Source organism: Hyperoodon ampullatus (assembly GCF_949752795.1).
Source record: "Hyperoodon ampullatus genome assembly, chromosome: 6".
Lineage (NCBI taxonomy): Eukaryota > Metazoa > Chordata > Mammalia > Artiodactyla > Ziphiidae > Hyperoodon > Hyperoodon ampullatus.
The window spans coordinates 34,176,597-34,187,702 of record NC_136919.1 but is presented as its reverse complement, the minus strand read 5'-3'; the positions used below and the strand labels follow the sequence as shown (position 1 = coordinate 34,187,702).

The 11,106-nt window shown below is 37.6% G+C and overlaps 1 protein-coding gene across 2 annotated transcripts in view; it reads right to left on the bottom strand.

The window, feature by feature from the left end:
- Positions 1-4,808: 4,808 nt before the first annotated feature.
- The window catches only part of ELP1 (elongator acetyltransferase complex subunit 1), a gene marked incomplete at both ends in the record, with an annotated part of 57,785 nt that continues 51,487 nt past the window's right edge, over positions 4,809-11,106 (bottom strand). For both annotated transcript variants that reach the window (XM_079706069.1, XM_079706068.1), the window contains 4 exons: positions 4,809-4,876; positions 7,653-7,728; positions 9,988-10,142; positions 10,522-10,649. In XM_079706069.1, the coding sequence (XP_079562195.1) occupies positions 4,809-4,876; positions 7,653-7,728; positions 9,988-10,142; positions 10,522-10,649 (427 nt within the window). The remainder of the gene's footprint in view (positions 4,877-7,652; positions 7,729-9,987; positions 10,143-10,521; positions 10,650-11,106) is intronic.

Below are 11,106 nucleotides of genomic sequence, written 5' to 3'. Positions count from 1 at the left end.
TTGTCTTTTCGTTTTGTGTATGGTTTCCTTTGCTGTGCAAAAGCTTCCAAGTTTGACAAGGTCCCATTTATTTTTATTTCCATTGCGTTGGAAGACTGACCTAAGAAAACATTGGTACGATTTATATCAGAATGTTTTGCCTGTGATCTCTTCTAGAGATACAATAGAACAGTTAGAGTTAATTGATGTTTCCAGGACATTACATCCAATAAACCAGAATTCACATTCTTTCCAAGTGCACATGGAACATCCTCTAGGACTGACCACATACCAGGGAACAAAACAAACCTCAACAAATTTAAAAGTGTAGGAATTATTTCTAGCATCTTCTCAGACCACAATGGCATGAAACCTGAAATCACAGAAAAGGAAATGCGAAAAACCATTACATGGAGACTAAACACCATGCTACTAAAAAAACAATGGGTCAATGAGGAAATGAAAAATTACCTTGTGACAAATGACAGTGAAAATACAACCATACAAAATCTATGGGATGCAGCAAAACCAGTTCTGGGGGAAGTTTATCACAATACAGGCCTTCCTTACAAAACAAGAAAAATCTCAACCTAACCAACCACTTGAAAGAATTACAAACAAAAAGTCAGCAGAAGAAAGGAAAGAATAAAGGTCAGAGAGGAAGTAAATAAAATACAGATTAAAAAAAAAAACCAATAAAAGCAAGAGCTGGTTCTTTGAAAGGGTAGACAAAATTGACAAAACTCTCCAGGCACAAAAAGACAAGAGAACCTAAATAAACAAAATAAATGAAAAATCAACCAGTAACACAGAAATACAAAAAACTATAAGGGAATACTATAAACAATTATATACCAACAGATTTGAAAACCTAGACGTAATAGACAAGTTTCTAGAAACATAGAGCCCACCAAAATTGAATCAAGAAGAAATAGACAATTTGAAAAAACTCCCTACAAAGTCCAGGACTGGATGGCTTCACAGGTGAATTGTACCAAACATACAAAGAAGAGCTTATACCAATCCTTCTCAAACTCTCTGAAAACACTGAAGAGGAGGGACCACTACCAAAGACATTCTATGAAGCCACCATCACCCTGATACCAAAACTGGACAAAGGTATCACCTAAAAAGAAAATTACAAGCCAGTATCTTTGATGAATACAAATGCAGAAATTCTCAACAAAATATTAGCAAATTGAATCCTACAACACATAAAAAAGATCATACATGGGACTTCCCTGGTGGTGCAGTGGTTAAGAATCTGCCTGCTAATGCAGGGTACACGGGTTCGATCCCTGGTCCGGGAATATCCCACATGCCACGGAGCAGCTAAGCCTGTGCGCCACAACTACTGAAGCCTGCGTGCCTAGAGCCCATGCTCCACAACAAGAGAAGCCACTGCAGTGAGAAGCCCGCACACTGCAATGAGGAGTGGCCCCCACTCTCCGCAACTAGAGAAAGCCCATGAGCATCAACGAAGACCCAACACAACCATAAATAAATAAATAAATTTATTTTTTTTAAAAAAATCATACACCAAGTGGGATTCATCCCAACTTCATAAGGATGGTTCAACGTATGCAAATCAATCAATGTGATACAACACATCAAAAGACAAGACAAAAACCACATGATCATCTCAATAGATGCAGAAAAAGCTTTTGACAAAATTCAGCGTCCATTCATGATAAAAACTCTTTCCAAAGTGGGTAGAGAGGCAACATATCTCAACATAATAAAACCTATTTATGACAAACCCACAGCCAATATAATACTCAATGGTGAAAAGCTGAAAGCCCTCCTGCTAAAATCTGGAACAAGACAAGGATGCTCACTTTCACCACTTCTACTGAACATAGAACTGGAAGTCCTAACCACAGCAAGACAAGAAAAAGAAAAAAGGTATCCAAATTGGTAGGGAAGAGGTAAAATTTTCATTGTGACATGAAAATGACATGATCCTGTATACAGAAAATCCTAAGCACTCCACACAAAGACTACTAGAACTGATAAACAAATTCAGTAAAGTACCAGGATACAAAATTAACGTACAGAAACTGGTTGCATTTCTTTACACTAACAATGAAATATCAGAAAGGGAATGTAAAAAAAAATACCTTTTAAAATCATAGCCCCAAAATAAAAATACTTAGAAGTAAACCTGACCAAGGAGATGAAAGACTTATATGCTGAGAAGTATAAAACATTAAAGGAAATTAAAGATGATTCCAAGAAATGGAAAGGGATCCCATGCTCTTGAAATGGAATAATTAATATTATTAAAATGACCCTACTACTGAAAGCAGTCTACATATTTAACACAATCCCTGTCAACTTACCTATGACATTTTTCACATAACTAGAACAAATAATCCTAAAATTTACATGGAACCATAAAAGACCCAGGATTGCCAAAGTAATCCTGAGGAAAAGAACAAAGCAGGAGGCATAAACCTTCCAGACTTCAGACAATACTACCAAGCTACAGTAATCAAAACAGTGTGATATAGGCACAAAAACAGACACATGGATCAATGGAACGAGACAGAGAGCTCAGAAATAAACCCACACACCTATGGTCAATTAAACCTTAAAGGAGGCAAGAATATAAAATGGGAAAAAGACAGTCTCTTAAGCAAGTGATACTGGGAAAGTTGGACAGCTGCATGTAAACCAATGAAGTGAGAACATACCTTTACACCATGCACAAAAATAAACTCAAAATGCCTTCAAGTTTTATTTATTTTTAAGAAATCCTCTTCAGTTATGACTATGAAAAATCCCCCAGATGTGTGCATGTGTGTACATATGTAGATACATATGGAAAATAAATTTATTTTAAAATACGCGGCAATGCTAAGAAATTACACCAAGCTATACTCATAAAGACATAATAAAAACATTGGCTCCTGCCTCTGTTTTTTAAAAAAAGTCTAAATTTAAAATGTGCTTTTATTTATCAGAGAAAGTCCTCTGCAAGTTTCCTCTTGATGTCGGGAGCATCTGAACAAAGCTGATTCTATGGAACAAACTAAATAACTGAGGCTTTTAGCTTCTTGCATGAATTTGCTTTGGGAAGAGGCCAAATTTGGGGGGAGAATTATATACTCTTCTCTAGAACTTAACAGAATCTTTTCCCCAAATTAAGCATTCCCAACTCCCAGGAGTTTCTCCTTTGCCCATACACAGCACTTTTCCCCATGAATTCACCCTTGACTTGGCCTTCAATTTGGAAGGTCTGGTCTCACCTGCTTCTACTCCAAATGAATAAAATTCCATCTTGCTCAGAGAGAGAGTAATTGATAGTAATTTGTATTCACACAAATTCTTTTTTGCTGCTTCAATATATTATTTCAAGGAAAGTGAACATCCATGCAAAGTCACACCATTATCAACAGACACATTTACTTCTATTTTCCACCCATCAGCATGGGTCCCTTTACTATTATCCATAGCAAGAGCACTATAATATATTAAAATGACATGTAAGTTACCATGTTCATTAATCCACACCAAAGAGTAGTCACAAAGCACTTGCAGCCTTTCAACGTTGGGCACTTAATTATAGATATTCTTCTTCTACTTTTTCTATTATTCTGTGAAAATTTTCAGACACACAGAAAAGTTGAATTATACAGTGAACACACCTAGATTCTCAAGTTTACATTTTGCTATACTAGGAAAAGGCTTCTTTAGTTACACAATTCTGGGTACACCTATACTCTGACTTCCTGTTAGTTTACGTAGAGTAATAAAGGTCTGGTTCTGGTATTAAAAGCATGAAAGAGATTGTTAACCTTACCCAAGAGTCAGCCACAAAACTGTTGTCAAAACAAACTAAGCTTTTTTCTAGACTCACCAAAAAGAGATAACATTCTCATTTCTTCCAAAGAAAATAACTAAAAGACAGATGTCAGTTAAGCACCATAAAGAAAAATAAATGAAATGGCCTAGATACTAACAAAAACATTATGTTAAAAGAAGCAACATTTGGAGAAAAAGGAGTAACTTACTACTATTCATGCCTATGATGCACACTGCTCACCATCCCAAACGTACGCAATACTGTTTCAGAAATTCTAATCTGTTCCAGCTCTAACACTGCTAACTCTAGCAGAACATTCACAGGCAATAAAAATAGTCCGTATGGACACTGTAGTGATAGGAGGCTCAAACCAGTTATAACTGGAAGCACATGACCTGGTAAGATATTACAAAATAAGCAATGGCAGCATAGGAAAGCTTAGAATATCAAAGGAGAGATTTCACTTTTCATTTTGCTTTAGTTCAAGGTGAAGTCATTTAAATGATTAAATTCGACCTATTGTTGGGAGCTCTAATAGCCATTAGTTATTTATACATAAGGCTTTCCTCAAGGAACATAAAACAATTCGAAAACATTATTTAACTTTTCTTCACACGTCTGAGGTAGCAGCCACGAAACATTCCCAATTAACTGAGGCACAAATCAATTCTGTGATTTGTCTACGGTCCCAATATGATTCTGACCTGTAGCTGGGAATGAAACCCAGTGTCCTAATTACCATAAATACCAGAAATATGCTCTCAATCAGTGCTAAGTAGAAGAACAGTAATTTTTACGAAATGATGCTGTATGGGTTAAAGCTTAAAGCCTTGCTAACGATTAAGATTATATGCAAAGTAAAATAGAATTGGTGTCTGCTGAGGTCTGCTGCACAGAGCAGCTCTCCGTAATGCTAAAGTAGATGGTCTTACTCTCCGCAGTTCCCAGCAGCCAGGCCTCGAGGAGTGAGGAGTGGAAGGAAAAGTCTTCTCTGCCAGAGCCCTCCTAACTGGGGTCAGAGTCACTCTAGAAGGCTCAGTTTCCACTGGGTTTTTCTGTTGATCTTTGGTGGTATAAAAAGCTCAGCATCTGAAAGAAAGGAGAGGGAAACTGTGATAAGCACACTATTTTTTCTTGGTGGGAGCTGAGGCAAGTAACTCTAAGCTAAAATTAGGCAACTGGGCTTTGCACCTACAAGACCACCATCAGAACCAGAGTTAATTTTCATCAAACTATACACCTAAGATCTGTAAATTTTACTGTATGTAAAATTTACATCAATTATAAGAGTAAAAAAAAAGTAGTGGCATGTATTCAGTAAGTAAAGTTAATGGACGGAAAATGCTTTATGATAAAAATTTCTGCAAACACACTGATCAATAAAAATGTCCATATTTTAAAAAAATAAATAAACGGAGGCGGGCGATGGTTGGGGGAAATTTGTCACCGTTAGATAAAACTCGTAGGCCCTCTTTCAGTTAGCTTTATGGAGTCTCTTATCTAAGTACGAATCATATACAGGAAGTAGAGACATGAGAAAACATGCATATATAAAGATGATCTTTCTCAGTATTACTCATGGTACATCTGTATATATGACCCATACAGACATGAAAAATTATTTACATGAATATTTTGAAATGTGTGAAAAATGTGCAAGATAAAGTGTTTAAAAACATGGTTTTCATTATACATATATACATGCATGGTACACATGTATGACTAGAAATTATTAAATCTTAATTTTCTTTGCCATACTTTTCTGTACAATCCAGATTTTCTCTACTAATCATAACAGTTTTATAATTTCATATACAATTACTACTCTCTACACCCCCAAACAAAAATCTATATAGACAGAAAGATCACAAGAGGTTTTACTTATTTATAATATTGGAAAAGCCTACTTAAATTCATTGTGAACAAGCTCCATAATTTTATGTTAAATAGTGGGTAAACTTTGAATGAGACTCCATCTTTTTGTAAAAAAGAAACAAGTTATGAAAATAGTGTATCTTACTTTTAAAAATTAGGCATAACTACAATTATATTTGATTCTTAGACTTAACTAAGAATAAATACCAAGTATTGACTTATTGGCAGGAAAGAAATTATTCTGACAAACTGTATGACAGCAGGACATGACATCTTTCACATTTCCATGTTTGAATTTCACAGCACAGAGAGAGTCATTTCACAAAAACATTTTGAGGGCTTTATCAACTTTCCCAAAGACTTCTCTTAATCCTTTGATAGTCAAATCATACTCATTTGAAGTAATTTTGTTATCAATTATAACAAACCCAATTCGGCCATGATTTAAGCACTACTCTAGTAAAAGGTTAATCCATTTTATGAAATGGATTACATTTTTGCAGGCTTGCAATCAACCTACATGGTACTGTGTTGCATCTTAACATGAAACAATCAGAAAATGCCCCATCAAGTCACTGATCCCCTACTACTACTGTTAGCTGGGAAGGGGCAGGTGAGGAATATTTGAGAGGAACTAATTTTGTGAGTAGCTCATCCGCCTCTTCTTGAATTATGAGAATTTCTCCTTTCCGAACAATCTACACTAGTGTTCCTACACAGGGACACGGATAATACATGCTCTGATAATGAGGAGCCTCAACATTTTAAAGTCTTTAAGGCTCAGCTGGGAAATGGAGGTGCTCTTTAATAAAGCCAACTAGACCACCCTAGAGAAAGATGTGAGTGAACTTGACCTGAAGGTCAGCATCAAGCCAGCAGTGAGGAAAAGAGGGGACAGAAATCACAACTGGATTCGACACATTACAAACTAAACAATTACCAAACAGCCTCTGGTCTGAGATGAATTGTAGCATCTCAGAAATAAGTGTCCGTTTGGGGACTGATACTAAAGGCAGCTTGCCAGCCTCCAGGAAGAAGGGAATCTAGGGATACAGCAGTTAACTGTCTGCATATATGAGCTTAGCTGGAACCGAAGGTGGTTAGTTTATTCCTGGTAGCAACATAAGCCATGAAAGTTAAACTTGACATGGCTCCCACAAAGGCTACTTCAAATGTTATCGAAATGCTACCACAGTAGAGCATTTAGATGAAAAAATTGCAGAACATTGCCTATCACATGCCAGAAATGCAAATAGCAGCCGTAAAAACTGCCACCTTTTCAAAGCTAAAAATAAGTTGCTATGCTTGACTAATCCACATGAAGGGCAAATACTGTGGCACCAAATTGATCTGTCAAAAGGTTTTTAACCAACTTTCAAAAGAAAGCCTTTAGGGCTTTTAACTTTGAGGACTATGTAACCTAACTGATGAGAATCCTCTCCCCTGCCCCCCACAAAGAAACAAAACATTTTAGGAATTCAACAGAAAATGCAGATGAAATGCTAATCCTCTTTGGATCTGTTTTCAAATTATACTGTTAATCCTAAGTATGACTAAAATGGTCCAGCTCTTAAGCAAGGAATATGAAAATGTCCCCAAGACACAATGCAAAACTGCCAATAGCCAAAAAGGATGATTCAGATGAATCCTTAAAAGGTATGTGCAAATTAGACTGTTTAGGAGTCACACTTCTTCAACTGTGATGTGTCTGTATGGACTAGTGTATGCCATTGTATTGACAAGTGTGTATGTCAGAACAATTTTTTTTTAATTATACATTTAATGTCACATTGGATTTCTTACCCGCCAACCCAGGATCCCAACACTAAAGGCATTAAACTAATTTTTACTAAAGATAGAATCTTAGAACTGAGGGAAAATAGTAGTGTTTCCCCAATCTCTCCTTATACTACTAACCATCTCAACACCTACAAAAAAGATACTCCTTCTGCTTAGTACTATAATAATTTAGAGAGAAAAAAATACTAACCAAGAACAGGAACTGAAGTCTTTTCTTGTTGATAAGAGGCCATGATACTATTCGCAGTAGAATTGGGACCTAGAACCTAGGTAGAAAGTAGACTGAATCAACAAAGATTATCTTATACTTCTGCTGACTGCAAATACCAAATCTCTACCAGCAATAAATAGCCTTTCATTTTCATTATGGTATCAAACACATATGTGATTTTAATTGGCCAGTTTCTCCAGTCTCAATTCAGACCTCTACATCTCCTGTCCACCAGAAGAACAAGGTAATGATGGGGGGAAAACAGAAAAAGAAAATCTCAGTGATATAAGCCTGGTCCTTTCCAAATAAGTGAGCCATACCCTGGGGGGAGGGGATACAATAAGAGGTTACAGAATACACAGAGCACCAGACTGTACTCAAAGATTTGTGAGAATTTTTACATTAAAACAATTCTGTGCATATCATGGAGGAGAATGCAAACTCCGCACAAGTGTTTAAGGTAAAACAAGAAACTCTGCAGGAATTCCACACCCGCTTGAGCCTCAGCAGGCACACTCCAGGCCCTCCGCCTTGCCTTCACTCAGGTCTGCGTGTTCTCTCCTGGCGCATTCTCAGTAGTGATGTCACGTGCTCAAAACACTGCCATGTGACTATACCACGTGGTATCCTGCACATATGACATTACCATGCTTTACCAACCAAAGCAAAAACACAATTTTCCTGGTCATTTCCCCTAGAACACTCGTAAGTTGGTATCTTAGATGTTAACATGATCTGAATAGACAAGGATAAGGGAGGGCGTGGGGAAGCATTATAAATTGTTAGCCTCGAAAGCACTAGTTCTGAGGGTGATCACATTTCTTCTAGGAAATACCTATTCCAGTAAATTCAAGTATTTATGGGAGGCTAATTCTCAGTTGTTTTTATTTTTATGGCTTGTAAAATGCTTTTATATCTACCTTCTCATCTAACCTTCAAAACATTCCAGTGAAGTACACAGGGGAGTATTATCCCCATTTATAACTGGGGAAGTCAAGACCCAGTAAGCTTATGAGCCGATTTCCAGCCTCTCTCTTAGCGCCAAACCAACCCTTCCTATACACTGCTCGTGATGCTGGGACTGGGGGCCTGAGAAAACACCCCTCCTTGGACAGCCGTTATGCTCCAACAATAGCAGACACCAGAGGGACAGGGCACGGCTGGATGGAGGAAGGAGAGGAAATTTGTTCCCTTGTTCGCTTGCTTTCACTCAACAGTAGCTCTGTACCCCGCAGCAGCTGTTTGTTCCAGTTTCTGTTTATTTCTATACACTTAGACCCAGCCTCATCCTGCCCCCTCGGCAATACCAGCAACAGCTGGCTGCCACCCCCTTCTCCGAGGTTCAAGAACCAGCTCTGCAGGGGCCTCACCTCCAAGCGTCTAAATTCTAAGAATCCCAAACTCCTCCTATTGTTCCTTCAGCCTTAGGGGTACAAGCGGCTGCCCACAGTTACAATCTCAATGTTCCTTCTCTGTGTTCCCTTTCTGCCTTCTCAGTCCTCTAGTACTTGGTTAACCAGTTCCATGTATTAAACTCTCTCTGATAAAATAATAGCTGTGGTTTTCGTTTTCCTTATGGACTCTGACTGATAAACCAGCCTTTCTGAATCAAAATTGAAACTTTGAACAATAGACCTGAGATGTAAGAGACTGAGCAGATATACACAATAAATAGATGACAATACATTAGAATTCTTGATGGGACACAAACAGCTTTAACATAATTAGCAAGCTTGTTACAACAACACAGAAGTGACGAGTCAAATTTACCATAAAACGAGAAAAATCAATTGTCTGGGCTTCCTTTAAAGAACTCAGATCCCATCCATAAGTCTGAACAGAGAGGTGAGAGGCCAATTCTGGTCCTAGCTTGCCCCCTACCCTGACCAATCTCACTGAAGGTCAGGGACAACCATGTGACATTCCCATCTTCTCCATGACAGCAGTTTCATGCAGAAAGGAGAAATAAAAAGCAAACTTAACCTAGGCCAAGGTGTACTATGAACTATACCATCAAACATAAATCTTCTTACTGACAGCTTAAACATAAGCCTAAGACAATTTAACTATTGTATAGTATGTTTTAAGAACAGGAAAATCTTTTGCTCTCACTATTAAGAGATTGTGTGAGAGTAATAACCTGTCAAAATAACCTGTTAAACATAAGCCTGAGACAATTTAACTATTGTATAGTATGTTTTAAGAACAGGAAAATCTTTGGCTCTCACTGTTAAGAGATTGTGTGAGAGTAATAACCTGTCAAAGTGATTAAAAAAAAAAAAAGCAGCACATTCTGTCTTTGAGGAAAACTTACAGGTGTAGCTGAACTCTGCTGAGGGGTGAGAGTCCAAATTTCTGGAAGTGACCATTCCATTAGCTGCAGAGTATCTTCAAAGGCCTTCTGTAATTCCCTTCCTTGCTCGTCAAACTCAAAGAGAAAGAGTATCTTTAAAATATGGTATATTTCATCTAGAGAGAAGAAATTTGAGAGTGGTATGTTGTATCACCAGCTTCATTGCTAGAATCCAAACAGGAGTTTCTTTCCCAAGTGAAAATATCTAATAGCATACTACAATATCTCCCTCATTTTCTTCTTTCTCCCCCAGAGCTGGAATAATTCAACATATCTACTACAAAAAGAAAACCCACAAGAGCCAAGCAGGAGAGCAGTGCCTCCTCCGTCTTTATCCTGGTTTCAGTGATAAGTCTCTCACAGCTCAGGTAGGCGGATGCCAAAGAGGAAGACGCCTAGGCTACTGGCTGACAAGTTCTGTTTCAGGAATGCACCCTGAAGTGACGGATTTACTCTGTTTTTTGTGGGCGAGAAGCGTCAGTGTTGAGAAGATACCTTTCAAGTTTTCAGTGTTCTGCACCACTTCACTCAATGCCTCCAAAAGGGCCAGGTCCTCCAGTGGACTCCCTTCCTTGAGGCTGTGCTTCTTCCGTTCCGCTTTGCGCCGATTCTTAGATGATCTCCTGTTAGAAATTAGAGATGTTTGAAAAGGGGCTCTCTGTGCTGAACAGATTAAAATGAATGTAACTATTGGCCACCAACTTTCTGGGAAACCAGAGTATATACAGATGGTATTTGTATTTTGGGGAAAATAGTGAAGGTGTTAAAATGATACATAAAAATTAAATTGGGAGAGAAAAGGCAGGAAGTAATAAGGAAAACCCTAAAACGTGATGCCTGGCCTGAAGTTTTGATTAAAATACAGAATAAAATCGGATTTCATCGATAATAAGAGGTAGAAAAATGAAAAGAAGAACAAACAGCTTCAATTTTGTAGCAAAAACCAAATTAAGTTTAAAGGCAACAAAATTAAGTTGAAGTAAGGTAACAGACATACCAGATTGGAATTTGAATATCACAAAATATATATGAATCCCACACTTTCTCCTGCCTCAGAGGTCTTTAATTATGCCATTTGTT